The sequence below is a fragment of the Zeus faber genome (genome assembly GCF_960531495.2).
Source record: "Zeus faber genome assembly, chromosome: 14".
In the NCBI taxonomy this organism is placed as follows: Eukaryota; Metazoa; Chordata; class Actinopteri; order Zeiformes; family Zeidae; genus Zeus; species Zeus faber.
The window spans coordinates 31,165,856-31,187,516 of record NC_137200.1 but is presented as its reverse complement, the minus strand read 5'-3'; the positions used below and the strand labels follow the sequence as shown (position 1 = coordinate 31,187,516).

General features: G+C 45.1%; 3 protein-coding genes across 3 annotated transcripts; all 3 read left to right on the top strand.

Annotated features, from left to right (window-relative positions):
• The first annotated feature begins 403 nt into the window (after positions 1–403).
• Positions 404–3,293, top strand: LOC307240172 (polyubiquitin-C). The gene is made up of 2 exons (XM_080013849.1): positions 404–561; positions 1,337–3,293. The coding sequence occupies exon 2, from the start codon at positions 1,344–1,346 to the stop codon at positions 3,171–3,173; it is 1,830 nt and encodes a 609-aa protein (XP_079869975.1). The 5' UTR covers positions 404–561; positions 1,337–1,343; the 3' UTR covers positions 3,174–3,293.
• A 6,696-nt stretch (positions 3,294–9,989) lies between these two features.
• LOC307239738 (polyubiquitin-B) lies at positions 9,990–11,617 on the top strand. The gene is made up of 2 exons (XM_080013283.1): positions 9,990–10,074; positions 10,581–11,617. The coding sequence occupies exon 2, from the start codon at positions 10,588–10,590 to the stop codon at positions 11,503–11,505; it is 918 nt and encodes a 305-aa protein (XP_079869409.1). The 5' UTR covers positions 9,990–10,074; positions 10,581–10,587; the 3' UTR covers positions 11,506–11,617.
• Positions 11,618–12,149: 532 nt separating this feature from the next.
• Positions 12,150–18,373, top strand: ube2g1a (ubiquitin-conjugating enzyme E2G 1a). Its single transcript, XM_080014238.1, has 6 exons — positions 12,150–12,329; positions 14,670–14,772; positions 14,941–15,038; positions 16,714–16,892; positions 16,993–17,112; positions 17,212–18,373. Exons 1-5 carry the CDS (start codon positions 12,284–12,286, stop codon positions 17,077–17,079), a joined length of 513 nt encoding a protein of 170 aa, XP_079870364.1. The 5' UTR covers positions 12,150–12,283; the 3' UTR covers positions 17,080–17,112; positions 17,212–18,373.
• Positions 18,374–21,661: the final 3,288 nt, after the last annotated feature.

Here is a 21,661-nt window from a genome sequence, read left to right as displayed (position 1 = left end):
CAGGTGCTCGGCGACAACAGTGACGTAATAGAGCCACTTCCACCCGCTCTTGGAGGGAGGGCGCGGCTGCCGTCAGACACACCGACCAGGATCTACTGCGACGCCTCTCCGCCAATCCCCGAGCAGACAAACAATGTCGGGAACCAATCAGAGACTTTGGAAGGAGGGGCCCCCGCGTCGTTCGAGCAAATTCTAGAACTGTTGCCGAAGCACGAAGCGAGATATTACTCCGCCTGGGAATGACATGTTTAAAAAAGAACAAAGTGAAATACGTAATGGCTGTCTGGATGGTGAGTTGGAGTCAGTTGTTACGTCAGCATGAGCAGACGTACACGTTCCCAACCGAAAGGTGCGTGACGCTGAGAGGTGCGCTTTGGCGTAGCGGGGACTATTTCTATACGCGGATTCATATTTATAGGTCACGTATTTGCGTTGTTCTATAAATATGGCGTTCTTCTACCTGGGGCGGCATAACGTCAACGAGAGCAATAGAAGATCTTGAGAGGAGCGTCACGGATCATTGAAAATTTGATCATCGCATAGGCTTGGTCCCCGATACACGTAAGTACGAGTATTTTATTTTATATTGTTTAAGTAAATGTGTTGTGAAATGCCGAGTGATGTGTGTGTGAATTGGTATAAACTAGTGCCAAAAATAGACGACGTGGCGACGCATTCTTTCGATGCTGCTTCATAGTCTTGTTGCTGGGCGCTAATGTTGAACAACTTGGATCTATTCTATACTGATACGTGGATAAAACTAATGGGTGGATGGGATTTGGCGCCAGCGTTTGGTAGGTTAAAATGGCTCATGTCTTCCATTACAGACCGAACAAAAGGTCTGACTCACTCAAAATGGCGCAGAAGCATATGACGAGCTGGTCGCTGGAAAAATCTCTCGAATTTCCAGTCCGTCAAAGCAACTTTTTCAAACGTTTCCCAACCATAATAGGATTTAAACTGTATGAGTTATCAAGGAAATCCCATTTTCTGTATTGCTTATTAAATCAAACTACTGTTTTCAAATGGGTTGAGTTCATTGGAGCCTACGGCGTTCATCACTTCGTTTTTACGTATAACGAACACTTAAATATTTATCGAACAATATTTGTACAAGACAGTTATACAACAACGGAAAACATTGACTTTCTGAGTATAGTTTTTTAAGTGGTGAATAGTTTCAAATGTAAAAATAAGACATTCATATGAACGGTCCAAACAGCGCCTGCCAGTGGCGTCTGGTGTGAGCGGTACCCCCCCAGGCCCCCCCCAGCCATTATATTTCATATTTTTTCTAGAGCCATAACAGATCAGTCATGTGGGTTGTAATTTACAGGTCAAACATGCAGATCTTTGTGAAGACCCTCACCGGCAAGACCATCACGCTAGAGGTTGAGCCAAGCGACACCATTGAGAACGTCAAGGCCAAGATCCAGGAAAAAGAAGGCATTCCCCCTGACCAGCAGAGGCTAATCTTTGCTGGCAAGCAGCTGGAAGATGGCCGCACCCTTTCTGACTACAACATCCAGAAGGAGTCCACCCTCCACCTGGTCCTGCGTCTCAGGGGTGGGATGCAGATCTTTGTCAAGACCCTCACCGGCAAGACCATCACCCTAGAGGTTGAACCGAGCGACACCATTGAGAACGTCAAGGCCAAGATCCAGGACAAGGAAGGCATTCCCCCTGACCAGCAGAGGTTGATCTTTGCTGGCAAGCAGCTGGAAGATGGCCGCACCCTTTCTGACTACAACATCCAGAAGGAGTCCACCCTCCACCTGGTCCTGCGTCTCAGGGGTGGGATGCAGATCTTTGTGAAGACCCTCACCGGCAAGACCATCACCCTAGAGGTTGAACCAAGCGACACCATTGAGAACGTCAAGGCCAAGATCCAGGACAAGGAAGGCATTCCCCCTGACCAGCAGAGGCTGATCTTTGCTGGCAAGCAGCTGGAAGATGGCCGCACCCTTTCTGACTACAACATCCAGAAGGAGTCCACCCTCCACCTGGTCCTGCGTCTCAGGGGTGGGATGCAGATCTTTGTCAAGACCCTCACCGGCAAGACCATCACCCTAGAGGTTGAACCGAGCGACACCATTGAGAACGTCAAGGCCAAGATCCAGGACAAGGAAGGCATTCCCCCTGACCAGCAGAGGTTGATCTTTGCTGGCAAGCAGCTGGAAGATGGCCGCACCCTTTCTGACTACAACATCCAGAAGGAGTCCACCCTCCACCTGGTCCTGCGTCTCAGGGGTGGGATGCAGATCTTTGTCAAGACCCTCACCGGCAAGACCATCACCCTAGAGGTTGAACCAAGCGACACCATTGAGAACGTCAAGGCCAAGATCCAGGACAAGGAAGGCATTCCCCCTGACCAGCAGAGGTTGATCTTTGCTGGCAAGCAGCTGGAAGATGGCCGCACCCTTTCTGACTACAACATCCAGAAGGAGTCCACCCTCCACCTGGTCCTGCGTCTCAGGGGTGGGATGCAGATCTTTGTCAAGACCCTCACCGGCAAGACCATCACCCTAGAGGTTGAACCGAGCGACACCATTGAGAACGTCAAGGCCAAGATCCAGGACAAGGAAGGCATTCCCCCTGACCAGCAGAGGCTGATCTTTGCTGGCAAGCAGCTGGAAGATGGCCGCACCCTTTCTGACTACAACATCCAGAAGGAGTCAACCCTCCACCTGGTCCTGCGTCTCAGGGGTGGGATGCAGATCTTTGTGAAGACCCTCACCGGCAAAACCATCACCCTAGAGGTTGAACCGAGCGACACCATTGAGAACGTCAAGGCCAAGATCCAGGATAAAGAAGGCATTCCCCCTGACCAGCAGAGGCTGATCTTTGCTGGCAAGCAGCTGGAAGATGGCCGCACCCTTTCTGACTACAACATCCAGAAGGAGTCCACCCTCCACCTGGTCCTGCGTCTCAGGGGTGGGATGCAGATCTTTGTCAAGACCCTCACCGGCAAGACCATCACCCTAGAGGTTGAACCAAGCGACACCATTGAGAACGTCAAGGCCAAGATCCAGGACAAGGAAGGCATTCCCCCTGACCAGCAGAGGCTGATCTTTGCTGGCAAGCAGCTGGAAGATGGCCGCACCCTTTCTGACTACAACATCCAGAAGGAGTCCACCCTCCACCTGGTCCTGCGTCTCAGGGGTGGGCAGTAAATTGTATTGCATGTATTGCTTCTTTAACAACCTGAAAATTAAATCTTCTTTTTTTGGTAATCACTAAAGTGAACATATTACTTGACACAACATGAGTGTTAATAAAAAGATCAAACTGTTTTTTTTTGTCTTTTGAAATGTGATGTCAGCCGATGAGTTACTGGTGGTCATTGGCACCTGGTGCTGCTGGCCATGGAGGATCTGTCCACAGTGGACAGAATAACCGTCTTTTTGCCATGGAAAATGTCTTTACACAGTATTGGTAAATTGCACAACACATACATGAAATTCAACACAAGTTAATCTTTTACCTTAAAGGTCATTGGGAAAACCTTAAATGGGTCATATAAATCAAGTCTTTGTTCTGCTCATTTTGGTGGTTTTAAAATTGGAAAATGTAATTACACAAGGTGACTTTAAAAAAATTTGCCATTTACAGTAATTTTCAAACCAAATTCAACATGTGACGGCCTCACACGGGCCAGGTGTGGCCCCTGCGCCCAATGAGCCTCAACTTTACTGGGCGGCAGAGACGGAGTCACGTGTGCGGGAAGCTAAAGACGTCGTTGGCGCAACGCAGCACTTCCGCCTCTGGTCGCCTGCTCCTGTTGCTATGCGACAGCAAACGCGTAGCCCTGACATGCGCAGTACGGTTCTCCCGGCCCCTCAGCCGAGCGGACACGTCGCACCTTCACGTCCTTCCTCGGTTGAGGTGAGACGTGCTCAACACCGCGGGGGAGCCTCGGCAAGAAAGGGAGAGGTAAGGCGGCGTTTAAACGTTCTCTACAAGGCAGCGCTATGCTAGCCCAGTGGAGGAAGCACCGGCAGCATTAGACTCCAAGCAGTGATGGAAGCATCGGAATAATTACCGAGGCATGTTTATGGATAGAGAAAAGTAAAGTGTATATACACTGGTGGAAAAAGTACCCGAAAGCCACAATTGAGAAGTCGAGCTATCTAACCAAACACTACTCCGGTAGAAGTGAGTCACTGATTAGAATACTACTTGATGTGCTATTAATTGTACTTAAGTATCAAAAGTAATTTTATACTATGAAATGTACTTAGATATCAGAAGTAATTTTGTTATTAAATGTACTTGGGTATCAAAAGTAATTCTATGCTATTAAATGTACTTGGGTATCAAAAGTAATTCTATGCTATTAAATGTACTTAAGTATCAAAAGTAATTCTATGATATTAAATTTACTTGGGTATCAAAAGTAATTCTATGCTATTAAATGTACTTAAGTATCAAAAGTAATTCTATGCTATTAAATGTACTTGGGTATCAAAAGTAATTCTGTGCTATTAAATGTACTTAAGTATCAAAAGTAATTCTATGATATTAAATGTACTTGGGTATCAAAAGTAATTCTTTGATATTAAATGTACTTGGGTATCAAAAGTAATTCTATGCTATTAAATGTACTTAAGTATCAAAAGTAATTCTATGATATTAAATGTACTTGGGTATCAAAAGTAATTCTATGATATTAAATGTACTTGGGTATCAAAAGTAATTCTATGCTATTAAATGTATGTAAAAAAGCCAGGCTTCATGTGTTTTGCTAGCGGCTTTTTTCTTACTCTGATTTTGTTCTGGTTGCCAAATTTCCCTATTTTTCAGTAAGGACAAGAGAGGCATCTCTCACCCCGACAGAAGAAAACATTTGTTGTAAGCACGGCTCCGGGTGTTGGTCTCCATCAGCCGTAGCAGGTGCAGGTGGAGCAGCAGCATCAGTCGTTGCTCCACCACGCTGCTCCAGTTGCGTCTCTCTGCGACCTGCTTGTGCTTGAATGCCGCAAAAATTAAACATGGGCAGGGTTGCCAGGTATCCAGGACAAACCCAGCCGACCCCCAACCCATGGACGACAATAATATACCCTATACCCCAGGGTTGTTTATTTTTGTTTATAACACTATTATTTTGTGTTCATAGTGTTATTTCACTGTAAGGGGGCGTGGCAATTGAGAACGCTAGTGTAGTGGTTATATATACACAGTATATATAGTATATATATATATATATATATATACACAGTATATATAGTATATGTTGTGTGTATAGTGTGTCTACATAGTGTATAAAGTATATATAGTATATATAGCGGAGAGAGAGGGCAGGTTTGGTCTGTGTGTCTTGGGAAAACAACAAAAAAATGCAGAAGGGAAAATGGGCTGCAGTCCCATTCAGCTGAAACGCAGTCAGCACCAAATATCAAAGTTCAGCCATGTTCTGTGAGCACAAGATCATAAAATGGTAAAGTGTGTGTACGCTGGTGTGTGTGTCTAACACAGCAACGGTGTTCTCTGGGGCAGATCATCTGGGCAGACTGCCAGCTGATTACTTTGAGGTCACCCCTCCCCCTGAACAAGGAAGTTCAATCCCTGCCTATGAACAACAAATAAAGAGTTGTTTATTTGCACAACACCTACAATTTTGTTATTTTTATTAATAATATTCATTATTATACCAATTTAGAAATTGTTATTTTCCACAAGGTGTTTATTTGCACACCTACATTGCTTTGTTTATTTCTAATACGGTGTTATTTATTTGCACAACACAATATTTTTTTGATTCATAACTACAATAAGGGACAGATGAGGAGTTGGAAATACCTTCCAACTCCTCATCTGTCCCTTATTGTAGTTATGAATCAACACACATATATATATATATATATATTTCTTAAAATCACACACTCAAAATCCACACACACAGGCTATAAAAGCAAAAAAGCAAGACAAACCCCTCCTCAGTCCTTGCGCCTCTGCTCAGCCAGCCACACGTCCACCGACTCGGCCGAGGGTTAGGGTTTGGGTAATTGGAGGGAGGCCTTTAAGACCCCCTGTCTCCCTTCAACCATTTGCTGCTGTCCAAGAAGCCAGCCCCTTTCAACACCTGAGAAGGGGGGAGGGGGGGGGGTCACAGTGGGTGTTGTTGGTGACGTGATGTCTCCGGTGCCACTGCTGCTTGTCACATCAGCATTAAAATGGGAAGAGAAGAGGAGGAAGGCGTCTTGAAGCTAGAATCTACACTGGCAAATCATTCGTTGCGAGGACTTGCAAAGTAAAACGTGGCCAATCAGAAAGAGAGCTGTGCGATAGCTGGGCGAAACTGGGCGGGTCCAAGCGAGGAAAAAAAATCTTCCTACCTTGGACCACGCCCATGTGATGTGTGAATGTGAGACGGGAGGGGCGGAGCAGATCGCCACACACTGGGCTACAAAGAAAAATACGATTTAATCCTGTAATGTGTTTATAATATATAAAGGAATATATGAGTAACTTGACATCTCATCATTCACTCATGGAAAAGCCAAGTTGCTCTGCAGTGCTGTATTAAAGCCTTGCAGGCACGTTCTGACCCGAGTTTTGACGTCCAATCAGAACCAAGTATACCGTAACGTTACAACTCCAAAGCAGTAGTTAGTGTCTGTAATCTATTGATTTTATTTTGCTCTCTGAAGTTATATTTTTTTTACATCCATTATGTGTTTTTTTAATTCCTTGTTTATATTGTAATGAGTGACGCTCTGTGCCAGGAGGGAGGTCGAAGAGAGTAAAGTGAGTGATTGCACAAGAGATGATGAAAGCAAGTGACTGCACCTGTGGGGGGTATGTAATTCTTCTTCTTTTTCTCTGGGCTGCTCCCGTGAGTGGCCACAGCGGATCATCTGCCTCCAATACCTTCTGTCCTGCACATCTTCTCCCTGACACCACCCGCCTGCATGTCCTCCCTCAGCACCTCCATCAAGCTTCTCTTTGGCTTCCTCTTTTCCTCTTGCCTGGCAGCTCCACCCTCAGCCTCCTCCTCCCAATGTAACTCTCATCTCTTCTCCACACGTGTCCAAACCATGTCAATCTGGCCTCTCTTCCTGTTCCACCAAACTGTCCAACCTGAGCTGTCCCTCTAACGTCCTCATTCTTAATCCTGTCCATCCTTGTCCCTCCCAATGAAAACCTCCACATCCTCAACTCTGCCACCTCCACTTCATCCACCTGCCTTTTTGCCAGCGCCACCGCCTCTAAACCGTACAACATGGCTGCTCTCACTACCGTCCTGTACACCTTCCCCTTCACTCTGGCTGGAACCCTTCTGTCACAGATCACCCCGGACACTCTTCTCCACACACTCCACAGTGCCTGTGCTCTCTTCTTCACCTCTCTCCTGCACTCTCCGCTGTTTTGGATGGTCGACCCCAAGTACTTGAACTCATCCGCCTTCTCCACCTCCACTCCTTGCATTCTCATCTTTTCTCCGCCCTCCCTATCATTCAGGCACATGTATTGTGTCTTACTCCTGCTGACTTTCATTGCTCTTCTCTCTAATGCATGCCTCCACCTCTCCAGGCTCTCCTCCACCTGCTCCCTACTCTCGCTACAGATCACAATGTCATCCGTGAACTTCATAGTCCACAGAGACTCCTGCCTGATTTCATCTGTTAACCTGTCCATCACCACTGCAACAAGAAAGGGCTCAGAGTTGATCCTTGATGCAGTCCCACCTCCACTTTGATGCCATGGTCACGCCTACTGCACACCTTACTACTGTCTGACTGCCCTCATACATATCCTGTACCACTCTTATCTACTTCTCTGCCGCCCCCGACTTCCACGTGCAATACCACACTTCCTCTCTCTGCACCCTATCATACGCTTTCTCTAAATCCACAAAGACGCAGTGCAACCCTCTCTGGCCTTCCCTGTACTTTTCCATCAGTGTTCTTCAAGCAAACATGTCATCTGTAGTACTCTTTCCTGGTATGAAACCATACTGCTGCTCACTGATCCCCACCGCTCCTCTTAACCTAGCCTCCACTACCCTTTCCCATAGCTTCATGCTGTGGCTGATCAACTTTATTCCCCTGTAGTTACCACAGCTCTGTAGGTCTCCCTTATTCTTGAAGATGGTACCAGTACACTTCTTCTCCACTCCTCCGCATCCTCTCCCCTTCCAGGATGGTGTTAAACAGTCCGTTAGGAACGTCACTGCCATCTCACCTAAACATTTCCATGCTTCCCCAGGTTTGTCATCTGGGCCAACTGCCTTTCCACTCTTCGTCTTCTTTAATGCTGTTCTCACCTCATCCTTGCTAATTTGCTGCACTTCTTGATCCACTATCCCCGCATCATCCACTCTTCTCTCCCTCTCATTTTCTTCATTCATCAACTCCTCAAAGTACTCCCTCCACCTTCTCAACACACTCTCCTCACTAGTCAGCACATTCCCATCATTATCCTTCATCACCCTAACCTGCTGTACATCCTTCCCAGCTTGGTCCCTTAGTCTTGCCAATCGGTACAAGTACTTTTCTCCTTCCTTACTGTCCAACCTCTCATACAACTCTTCGTACGCCTTTTCCTTTTCCTTTGCCACTTCTCTCTTTGCCTTGCGCCACATCAGCTTGTACTCCTGTCTACTTTCTTCATCTCTGACTTTCCCATTTCTTCTTCGCCAACCTCTTCTGCTCCATGCTCTCCTGTACTTCCTCATTCCACCACCAAGAGTCTTTGTCTTCCTTCCTCTTCCCGCATGATACACCGAGTACCTTCTTGGCCTTCTCCCTCAGCACTTCTGCAGTTGTTTCCCAGTCACCTGGTTACCGTTAATTTCCACCTACGGCACCAGTGGCGGTCGTTGTTAACCTGGGCCTCCACCGATCCGGTTTGGAAGTCAGATTTGTTGTCCGCATGTTTGATTTGCATGGTTTTTATGCTGGATGCCCTTCCTGATGCAACCCTCTTAATTCATCCGGGCTTGGGACCAGCACTGATGATACACTGGCTTGGATGGGGGGTGAGTGGGTCTGTAAGTACTTACACAAAACATCCAGTTTTAACTAAATTCTACTAAATTATTTTATTAGTCCCATAGCAAAGTTAAGCTACAGGGAGACATGGGTGACGTGGCTCGTGGCCCTATAAAGGTATTTCAACAGGTATTTCATCTTTCATCTTTATGGGGATGGTAGCTCAGGAGGTAGAGCTGGTGGTTTAGTCATCTAAAGGTTGCTGGTTGGATCCCAGGCTCCTCCTGCTAGCATGCTGTAGTGTCCTTGAGCAAGACACTTAACCCCTAATTGCTCCTGATGGCTGCGTCCGTCGCTGTTTGAATAATTGTAAGTCGCTTGTCTGCTAAATGCAATGCAATGTAATGTAATCTTTCGGTGACAAAGTTAATGCTGCAATCAGTTTTTGGCGGACGGTCGCTTTTTGGCACGACGCGGGCCCCCGGACTTGATCTGCACTACGTCCCCGCCCTCCAACCATGTCCAGGTCCTGAGCTCCGGCTCCGACGGCACCCGCAATCCGTGGGCGAGAGACTGAGCCGGCGCCGCCCTGTATTCTCACAGTGTATTTTGACTTTGGTCCCCGTACACCTTTTTTGTGTAGATGTGTGAAGTGTAGAGTAGATGGCGTGACCGCAGCGATACAGTCACGGACGGAGTTCGGCTCCGACGCCACATCAACTTCCCCCTTTTCTTCTCCTCGCTTTCCCAGAATGCAACACGGCTTACGTCACCCCGAGCGGTCCGGAAACATCCGAAGGACAAACGTAACCAACCTGGCGCCAGCAAAACATCGAAGTGACACATAGTTCACAGTGCTATCATTTCATCTTAATCCATCATTCATTCCAAATATCGATAAAAAAAAAATATATATATATATATATATATATTGTTAACATATTCATTGTATGACGCGAATCAAACGAATATAAAAGGAAACGTTCACCAATGAGAACTACTTTTTCCCCTTTCTTTCGTTTCACGCGGATGGATATTTGCCGGATGACTCTCCAGTATAAAAACAGTGACGCCATTTTCCGCGCATGCAGAGCATCTGGTGGATTCGCTGTTCAGTAGTGTCCCGTCCCTGATAACATTTGTAAGTAAGACATTGCGCCTTTTTGTTGCACATGAAGTTGAACCGTTTATGTATTAATCTGTTGTAATTGACGGTGCCCCTTTGCAACAGCTACATCTATCGCGACATAGTTTATCGCCAACATTTTCTGTTTGTGACGCTCGCGGTCTAGCTAGCCATAGCAGCTAGCGTTATACCGATTGTTAATTCAATGAAGGACTGTCAGCTATTAAAGGGAATTTTTATTTAACGGCAGGTTAAGGCTGTTATTTTTGTCATTGTCGATGTGAGACGAACATTTGCCAGTAATTGACGGCACTTTTCTTGTATCCAAGTACAAAAGGCCTGCGTTGTCTTAAAATGGCGCTGGGTCCGAAATTTCAATACCATACGGTAACGTAAAATATTGTCTGGTTTCAAGCTGATAGAGCCGCGATTCATTTAATTTGGTAGGAGTTATGTCGCTCTACATCATCATGATATAAAATAGTTGATTCAATCAGCATTGGTTTTTTTTTAATGTACAGGTCAAACATGCAGATCTTTGTGAAGACGCTCACTGGCAAGACCATCACCCTAGAGGTGGAGCCAAGCGACACCATTGAGAATGTCAAGGCCAAGATCCAGGACAAGGAAGGCATTCCCCCTGACCAGCAGAGGCTGATCTTTGCTGGCAAGCAGCTGGAAGATGGCCGCACCCTTTCTGACTACAACATCCAGAAGGAGTCCACCCTCCACCTGGTCCTGCGTCTCAGGGGAGGGATGCAGATCTTTGTGAAGACCCTCACCGGCAAAACCATCACCCTAGAGGTTGAACCGAGCGACACCATTGAGAACGTCAAGGCCAAGATCCAGGACAAGGAAGGCATTCCCCCTGACCAGCAGAGGTTGATCTTTGCTGGCAAGCAGCTGGAAGATGGCCGCACCCTTTCTGACTACAACATCCAGAAGGAGTCCACCCTCCACCTGGTCCTGCGTCTCAGGGGTGGGATGCAGATCTTTGTGAAGACCCTCACCGGCAAAACCATCACCCTAGAGGTTGAACCGAGCGACACCATTGAGAACGTCAAGGCCAAGATCCAGGACAAGGAAGGCATTCCCCCTGACCAGCAGAGGTTGATCTTTGCTGGCAAGCAGCTGGAAGATGGCCGCACCCTTTCTGACTACAACATCCAGAAGGAGTCCACCCTCCACCTGGTCCTGCGTCTCAGGGGAGGGATGCAGATCTTTGTCAAGACCCTCACCGGCAAGACCATCACCCTGGAGGTGGAGCCAAGCGACACCATTGAGAACGTCAAGGCCAAGATCCAGGATAAAGAAGGCATTCCCCCTGACCAGCAGAGGCTGATCTTTGCTGGCAAGCAGCTGGAAGATGGCCGCACCCTTTCTGACTACAACATCCAGAAGGAGTCCACCCTCCACCTGGTCCTGCGTCTCAGGGGTGGGCAGTAAATTTAATGTAATTCTACACTATTTCATTGTGTAGTGCGTTCTATGATCTGTTGATGGTTTAATTTTAAACATGGTGTATTCGGCATGACCATAATAAAAGTATTTGAACATGGATTTTGTTTGTCATAATTTAGTAACTCTTGATCAGGGCGCTAATGGTTTGTGTGTTTAACATAACTACACTTAATTAGGGAAAGCAATGAATCTACAAGGTGTGATCACACACATTGGGATCCTCAAACCATCAGGAGTCTCAGACTTGCTTGGACTGAGTTTCTCACCTCAAATAAAACGTGAGTGATGGGGGAATTCATCTGTATGACCCTCAACATGAGACTGGGAAAGTTTATTAATGTCACACAGTTCAGCTTTGCCAAGGACCACTGCAGACATGAAGTGACTTTAGAACAGGAAAACACATCGGTCTGTTCCACTGCGCCCTGGTCTGCCTGTGGCGGGGGGGGGGGGCGGTTCATGGAATGTCGAATGCGCTTCCGGTCGCTGATTGACGTCACAGTCAGGTGACTTCTGGTAATTGGATACAAGCTCCGCCCCCCTCCGCTGCGTTGGAGAAGCCGCGTCGAGCTCCGCCGGGTGAGTCACGTCCCTTCCGCGGGAAACGCGCACTCCGTTCGGTAGGAGGAGCTGTGCGCCCCGCGACCAAGGAGGAGAACGACGGAGAATGCTGAACAGGCGTCGAAGCCAAGTCCAGCTGAGGGGGGAAAAAAGCTAATAAGTGTGTGTGTGACCCGGACAGTGTGCTCGCAGAGTCCCCGGCATGACGGAGTCCCAGTCCGCGCTGCTGCTCCGGAGGCAGCTGGCAGGTAACCGGACACAACAACCACCGTTAGCCGGGAAGCTAGCGCCGGCGCCAGCTCTGCTTCCACAAACTGTTTCGTAATAAACGCTCCTTTACACGATTGTCGCCTCAGTCGTAGCACCACGACCGTCCGAGACTCTGTCTCATCCGAACCAGGTCCGCTGCTCCTCTGTTAGCGGCCGCACGCAACTGCCGGCTAACCGTGCTAGCCTGCTAGCTTAGCGCTGCTAATACAAAGGGTTAATTCTTTTCACGTTTGGATGGAGAACCCACCGCGGTCTCACCGTCCTTCACAGCCGCGGTGTGTATATGACGTTGTTTGCGAATCCATTGAAGGGTGTGATGATGGTAAGTAATGAGCTGAGCCGCTGACAGTGCATTACATGAATTGTCTTTTATTAGAACCTTCATGGCTTGGTGATGGTTCAGAACAAATCATACGATTTGAAGCCCGATGAGTATTTGTAGTCAATCTTGTGCCTCATTTGTCACGGACCCACATGAGTGTAGTTTTGATAGCGGATTATGGTTCGCACATGGACACGTATAACACCACCCACATGTTGCCAGGGTTGTTGCCTGCGTAAGTGACAGGAGCTCATTTAGCGTTATCAACAACATAATCAATTGGGTCTGATGGCACTTAATGTCAGAAGGTTATTTGGCCATGATTCCGATTTCATTGGTCGTTTCAGTGTGAGAGCATTGGACGACACCAGGCAGCGTTCAGTGACAAGTTAAGACATTAGCTAAGTATTCAACGTACTGTATTACGTTTTAGGAGTCAGTTAGTCGGCCTATAGAAAGAAATGTTTTATTTTTATTTTTTCCTAGGACATATTGTGTGCTATCACTGGGTGCGTTGCATTACATTTCACTGCATATATGTATGAAAGTATGTATATGTATGTGACAAATAAAAATCTTGAATCTTGAATCTAGCTCAAAAGGTTGCATTCAGTTTGCACTGTGATCAGTTCAGCCAGGCTCCAAATGCACCAAAATATTGCTTAGAGTGGAAACGTGTCAGCAGATAATTTTATTTTCAAAGACTATTCAAGTTTTTTTTCCCCGCAAAGGTAGTGTTTTGCATTGGTGAAGGTTTGCAATCTAAGGCAAGTTTATTTGGTCATTTTTTTTTACACAAGGGAAAAATCAGAGTGTCTCATATCAATAAATAAAAGGTGGTAGTCAGAAAAATAAAATGCCATAAATAGATTTAAGAAAAGATAGAATCACTGATCTCAATTTAAAATGTGCCTACGCACTCTAACCCGCACCCACTTTGGTTGAGTCGGTAGGACTGTTACTACACACTTGGCATTATAAGCCCCTCCGATATGAAACAAAGACACAGTTCTCACTGCCAAGGGAACATGCGAACAGTACCAGGGTTCACATTCATACAAAACTTTGCTGCTGGGGGGTCTTAGTTATGGCCTAAGCTATGACCTGTTTCTAATGCTGCCTCTAAACCAGGGCAATGCTGTCATTCATTGTTATGGGTTATGACCTATTGGTGGTACTGGTATTATGATGAAGTTAAGACAGTATCTTTGTGTCATTCCCAATTTTGTTATTGAAAAGTATTTCTGATTGAAAGAGAGATCCTTTACTTTATCAAGTATTTGGAGTTTAATTTGACAGCTGGGATTTGGGTCAGTATGAGGAACCTCGTTTGTATTCACGTTTTTGTGAATTTATCTGTTGTATAAGATTTTTTGTTGTTTTTAATTCATCTTTATTTCAGGGATGCATTGAGTGTTTTCTCGCTGTCAGACTGACAGTGATCAGAGATTCAGATCTCTGATCCGTTCATGGTACTCAACCTTTTTTTTTTTTTTTTTTTTTTTTTTTAATTATTATTATTTTTTCATTCATTCATTAAAGACATTGATTGTTGTCTGAAAAACATAAACCAGGTTGCTTCTGATCAAATAGCAGCCAATACTGACTTCTGATCTGTTACCTTTACTGAATAGTGTAGACTGGTAGTTGGGCTGATTTGGACGTAATTAACAAATAATGTATATTTTTTGCTCTTGGATATCTAGCACCTTCTATGTTTTAGAACAGCAGAAAATAAAATACATTTTCTTTAATATTTGACATGTTTGGTATGGATCTCGGCATCAGCTTTTTGTATCATTGAAATTCGCGGCAAACACCCTATTGTAACCTAGTGTTAGACAGCAAAGTGTCCACTATCCATCACAAGATGTAAATCGCTTGTTTGCGCATGTCGATCAAGAAGGTTGTGTGTTGTTTTTAATGAGTTGTTATCCTTAAGTGGGCAAAATGAGTCCAGTTAACCTAATCAAACCTTTCTTAATTTCTTTTCCAGAACTGAACAAGAACCCAGTAGAAGGATTCTCAGCGGGTTTAATAGACGACAATGATCTGTACAGATGGGAGGTTCTAATCATCGGACCCCCAGATACACTATTGTAAGTCTAACACTCGGCCAAGCGTCCAACACCATTGCTCATTATTGTGTTGCAACATTTGTTTCAGGTTTCAACACTTCTTTGCCCACGATCACAGACACAGGTTTGGATCTTTAGAACATTTTGTTTTCAACTGCCAACGATCTGTTCTCTTGTCTTGGTTCACAGTGAAGGGGGCGTGTTTAAAGCCCATCTGACATTTCCCAAAGACTACCCTCTCAGGCCACCGAAAATGAAATTTATCACAGATATTTGGCACCCCAATGGTAAGTTATGGGAAAAAAATTCTTTAGTTTTCATTTTGTGAATGCAGGTTGTTGTTCTGTAATGGTGCTTTCACACTGTGCGTCAACAATGGTTGTGCTCTTTGTTATAAATGACATGACAAAACGCTTGAAGTCCCTTTTCATCACACAAGGGCCCAAGGTAAACATAGGGACCACAGAAGGAGGAATACCCCTTCCAAGGTGACCAGGCTGCAGTGGACTCCCCAGGTGCCCTGCGCTGAGCACACTCTGCTACGTGGATGGGTGCTCAGGACTTGTGGCTGGATGGGGCGGGGCGGGCCTCGCTCTTGCACGGGGCTCCGGTGGGCGTGGGCGGTTAGGGCGCGGTGTCGGTGCCTGGCGTCCACGGCCCGGGTTCTGTGGCCGCGTCTCATGCCTGCACGTGGGGGCGGGTTGTATGTGTGCGGCCCTGGGGTGTTGGGTCTCCTCCTGCTCCCTGGGACTGGGTTATGCTCCTCGGGGCTGGGTGGGTGGTCTTCTGTGGCTGCAGGGCGGGGGCTCGGGGCTTTCCTGCGGCCGTTTGATGTCTGTATGGCTGCGGGACTCAGTGTAGGCTACGGGCCCTTTTCCGCTGCTTGGAGGCTCTCCCATATAAAACCGACCTCATACACCAGAACCAATTTGAATAAGTCCTACACACACACACACACACACACACACACACACACACACACACACACACACACACACACACACACACACAGCACCCTCCTGGTTGCATCCCTCTCCTTTCCTCCCTCATTTGCTGCCATAACTATGACAGGAAGAGGCCACGTGACCAGTTGTAGTTCCAGTTTTCCTGGACTTAATTCACTGTTTTTAAAACACGTTGTTGTCCAGTGTTTGTTTTTCCATGTACATGTTGTTGCGTTCTATGTTTGTTTTCTGTGTAAATGTTGTTTGTTTCTATGTTTATTTGTCTCACCGTGGTGATCCTCCTCCTCTTGGAGTAGTGATCAGTTGCTTATAGAGCCAAACATGATGAATAGTTCTCCAAAGAGGAGGGTTGGTGGTGGTTCTCCATAACCAAAAACTGTGCTCTTGACATCCTACAGGTCAGGACAGAGTTATTGCAGCAGTTGTTGATATTTGATGATGAATAAAAGGCTGCATTGCAGGTTGACAAGTTGAACTCTACTTGCAGACTAACTCTGTCCTAGATGCAAAGGAGCAAATACTCTGTGTTGTATGTGCAGCACGCTGACAGCACAGGTTAAATAAATAAATACATCAAGTTGTTTTCATATTCCAGTCATGATTAATAATCTTTCATTTGATTGAATTTAATTCCATTTCAATTAAATTTTATCTTACATATAAAAATGAAGGAAGGAAATGGTAGTACCCATGAAAAATGTGTAGATCAGTTGTGTAAAGCGCTTGTTTGTCTGATCAAAAAGCAGGTTTCCCTGTGCAGCGTTGCTCTTTACAGTGCAAGTGTTGATATTCCCCTTGTTTGTGGGTTTCTTCCAGATTGAGAACCTTCATCACTTAGTTGTTATGCAAATTGTGTTTGCTGCCTCTGTCAGTTTGGGTATTACCAACATTGATGAAAAGCAACACTGAACTGTGAGAACAGCCGGTTGCCTTTGCGTGTCTTGAAAAATCTGCCTCAGAAATTCTAATTTTTCGCTCTCCCTGTTTTGGTTTCCAGTCGACAAGAACGGCGACGTCTGTATTTCTATTTTGCACGAGCCCGGCGAGGATAAGTACGGCTACGAGAAACCAGAGGAGCGCTGGCTGCCCATCCACACAGTGGAAACCATCATGATTAGCGTTATCTCTATGCTCGCAGACCCCAACGGGGACTCGCCGGCCAACGTGGACGCTGCAGTAAGAGAAGGAGCTTCAGTGTTGATGTTCATTTGATTGAAGCGGTGCCGCTCTGGTATAATCGGCCATGTTTTTCCTTCTTCATTCATTCCCCATGCAGAAAGAATGGAGGGAGGATAGGCACGGAGAATTCAAGAGGAAAGTTGCCCGTTGTGTACGGAAGAGCCAAGAGATGGCGTTTGATTGAAATAAAGCAAAGTTGTAGCCTCACGTTTTCAGGGTATGTGCTTCCGGCGTTTCTCCAAACATGACGTGTGAAGCGGCTGCAGAGCTGCAGTCCCGCCTCTCAGCGCTCTTCTCCCGTTCTACCTTTCCACAGGTGTCCAAATAGAAAATGAACATGGCACCGCCTTCTGCACGTCCACCCTATTGCCAGGCCCTCCCTCCTCCACGCCGGTGGAAGCGGCCGGCCGAGCGCGGGCCGCGTAGAACATTACGGTGACGACCACGGAGGACGCAGAAGGACAGCCACGGCCACCTCAGAAAACCACCGAGACCACGGTCACCGCGGAACTGCTTCAGCATCCAGGAACATACTGTAAAGAACTGTGCAAAGCACCGACCAAACCACGTCATATATCGATTCTCCTTCCACCCGGACAGACACTCAGACCAAATCAACAGCGCTTGTTTATGTGAAACGTCTCAGTTCATTTTCTTCTGGTCCCGGTTCAGCCTTCAGACCCTTCTGCCGCCAACGTCCGCCTCTCAAGCTCATTCTGCACAAGTCGCTCTGTGCCGAGTTGGCATCTGTCTCACCCCCACCCCAGTTAGGAGTCTCACCGCCTTTCTGCGCTGCCTTTTTAAAGGAAATACAGCCCTGTTTGCTCCTGCATGCGTTTCCTGTCTCACATCTTTTCTAATTTCAAAGTGCCTCCTTACAAACGCCTGGCCCCTCCACCCTGCATCCAGCACTGCTCCGCTTCATAGTTTTGATGGAGACATGGAGGTGGTGTACCACCTCCTAAAGATGTGCGTATTTATTTGTTTGTAGTGCTCACCAGGACACTATTATTAGGGTATCGGTAACCGTTTGGTGTAGCAATAACTCCCCCAGAGTGATGTGTGCACTTCCTCCTTTTTGAGGTCTTGATTGGCTCTGGAGTCTTCCTCCTCCTCCTCCTCATATTCTTAGTTATTTTTAGCAGCATCTGTTTTCCTTGTTGTCCCCGGTCAGGGACAACACTGTTATGCATGCTTTATCTGTAGTGTACCCTTGTTTTTTATAAGCTGACCTTTTGGGATTTGGTTTATGAATGTTTTGGGTGTTTGTGCACAGAATGTGTGCTCATCAACTTTCCTGTAAATCTTCCTGGATTCTGAGTCAGTTGTTTTTTGCTGTTTCTGATGAACTTTTTTTATTTTTATTTTATTTTTTTGTTTTCTTTGCCTAATATTCTAAGACAAAATACTGATGTATATTTTTCATGTTCTGGAAATTGTCACATTTAGTGCGTTCTTATAAAGTTACGTTTTTCCAATATTTGTGGTATTTTTTATTTTTTTTTATGTGCCGAAATATTTCAGTTGATGCTCCCTTTTGTGTATTGACACAAGTATTTCAAGTGATCTCTCCAGTTATATTCCTCTGGACACACCATTGAATAAATTAAGTGGAAACTAAATAGGATGGACAGATATTATATATTGATATTATAAACATAGATATCATATACAGGTACATCGCTTAAAATTAGAATATTATGGAAAAGTGCAATATTTTTGTCACTCATTTCAGAAAGTGAAACCCAAATCTGATATAGATTCATTACACGTGGACTGAAATATTTTGAGCCTTTATTTCTTGAAATGTTGATGATTGTGGCTTTAGATGATGAAAAGCCAAAATTCAGTGTCTCAGAAAATGAGAATATTGTAAAAAAGTACAATATTGTGAAGTCATGGTGTCACAGCCTCATCAAGCACCTGCAAAGGTTTCCTGAGTCTTGAAATGCTCTGTCAGTCTGGCTCAGGAGGCCACAGCGTCCTGGGAAAGACACTGACGCTCTCCACCAGGAGGCTGAAGAAGCTGCTTGTTCACCGAGCTCTGTATCCAAGCATGTTCATAGAAAGTTGAGCGGTAGGAAAAGGGATAACCGCAGCCTCCAGAGGATGGTCAAGCTAGATCATTTCAAGAATTTGGGGGAGCTTGACAAGGCTGGAGTGAGCTGAGGCTGGAGTCAGCGCATCAAGAGCCACGACGCACAGACCGACCCGAGGCCCGGGCTGCAAATGTGGCGTTCCTCGTGTCAAGCCACTCCTGAAGCAGAGACCATGTCAGAGGCCTCTGACCTGGGCTGTGGAGAACAAGAACTGGACTTTTGCTCAGTCCAACGTCCTCTTTTCAGATGAGTCATTTGGAAATCAAGGTCCCAGAGTCTGGAGGAAAAGTGGAGAGGCACAGAATCCACATGGCTTGAAGTCCAGTGTGACGTTTCCACAGCCGGTGATGTTTTGGGCTGCCATGTCATCTGCTGGTGTTGCTCCACTGTGTTTTCTCAAGTGCACAGTCAACACAGCAGGACATTTTAGAGCACTTGATGCTTCCTTCTGCTGACAAGCTGGATGGAGATGCTGATTTCATTTTCACCTGCCCAAACTGCCCAAGGTACCAAAAGCTGGTTCCATGACCGTGGTGTCACTGTGCTTGACTGGCCAGCAGACTGGCCTGATCTGAAGCCCATAGCGAATCTATGGAGTATTGTCAAGAGGAAGATGAGAGACACCAGACCCAACAACGCAGATGACCTGAAGGCTGCTCTCAAAGCAACCTGGGCTCCATGAAACCTGAGCAGTGCCACAGGCTGATGGCCTCCACGCCACACCGCCTCCATGCAGTCATTCAAGCAGAAGGAGCCACAACCAAGTACTGAGTGCATAGAAATTAACATACTTTTCTGAAGCCTGAAATTTCTGTTTAAAATATCCTTTTTTTTTTTGAGTGATCTTATGTAATATTCTAATTTGCTGAGACACTGAATTTTGGATTTTCATTATCTAAAGCCACAATCATCAAAATTTCAAGAAATAAAGGCTCGAAATATTTCACTCTGTGTAATGAATCTATATAATATATGGGTTTCACTTTCTGAAAAGAGTGACAAAATATATTGAACTTTTTCCTGATATTCTAATTTTATGAGGTGTGTGTATATTTAAAAAAAAAAAATTCTCTCACAGATTATTTTACATGCCAGCAGTCAAATTCTAAGAACGTTTCGGTTTCATCGTGGACATTTTGAAAGTAAATAGTTTGACAGTGGCTTGATCGTGTGCATACTTGGATACACTGAGGTCCAGAAGCGGGAGTCTATTTCCAGGAATTGTTTTTAGTTTAGTTTTGAGTTTCTGAATAATCTTCTGTCCTCTCAAGATGACATATTGCATCCAACCATTGATGACGTTGTTTTGGACTACACTGTATTAATGAGGCCAAGGCCAAAATAGTTGACTCCACATAAAGTTTCTGATTCATCTCTGATTATTATTAATTCAAGTTCAAGTGATTATTTGTCACATACATATACATACGGTCATACCTATATGCAGTGAAATGACACCCGGTGATTACACACAATAAGCTCTATAAACTCTAAAAATACAAAAAATATTAAAATGTGCGTATTGGACACGAGGTGCTCGCGCCCTTAGGAATTAAAGTGGCATCTTATAGAGCAGTGGCTATCAACCTTTTTCATATTAACGTCGATGGACCACATTTCGTAAGATTTTGTCTCTGGGACCTCAACTGACTTGTATTGCTTGAAATGATTTAGTCCGACCTCCATACCTGTTCAGCTAAGAACTGAAGCTAAGACCAAAACAGTAATTATTGTATATTTTCTAACGGTTCAGTTTAATTATTAATCATTTTGCTGGTGACCCCCTGGAATCATTTGAACGACCCCTGATGGTCTCTGGACCCCATATTGAGAACCACTGTTATAGAGTATAATAGATCTTTTTTTTCTTATTAAAATACAAGACAACGAGGGTTGTACTGATGTAGCTGTAGGAAACGTGCTTGTACAATTCATCTCTTACACAGTGACACTTGAATATCAACATGTTTTCATCTGTCACAGTCATACAAGCACAGTGCAGCCAAACAACGAGTGTCTGTGGTGTTTATGTATATACATATATATATATGTATATGTGTGTGTGTGCAGTATACTGTATATGTACTGTATGTCAGTATGTCAGTATGTATGTATATATGTATGTATGTATGTATGTATGTACGTACAGTATGTACAGTATGTATGTACAGTATGTATGTTCAGTATGTACTGTATGTATGTATGTATGTATGTATGTATGTATGTATGTATGTACAGTATGTATGTATGTACAGTATGTATGTATGTATGTATGTATGTACAGCATGTATGTATGTATGTATGTATGTATGTATGTATGTATGTATGTATGTATGTATGTATGTATGTACAGTATGTATGTATGTACAGTATGTATGTATGTATGTATGTATGTACAGCATGTATGTATGTATGTATGTATGTATGTATGTATGTATGTATGTACAGCATGTATGTATGTATGTATGTATGTATGTATGTACAGTATGTAGAGTATGTATGTATGTATGTACAGTATGTACAGTATGTGTGTATGTTTTGATTATTAATTAAAGTGTGAGTATCGACATGAGCAAGTTTCCCAAATTACGAGTTTACGAGGGTCCCCTCGAACGCACCACGGGGTTCCCGCTGTCAAGCCTCGTCGTCATATCGCGATAACAAGGC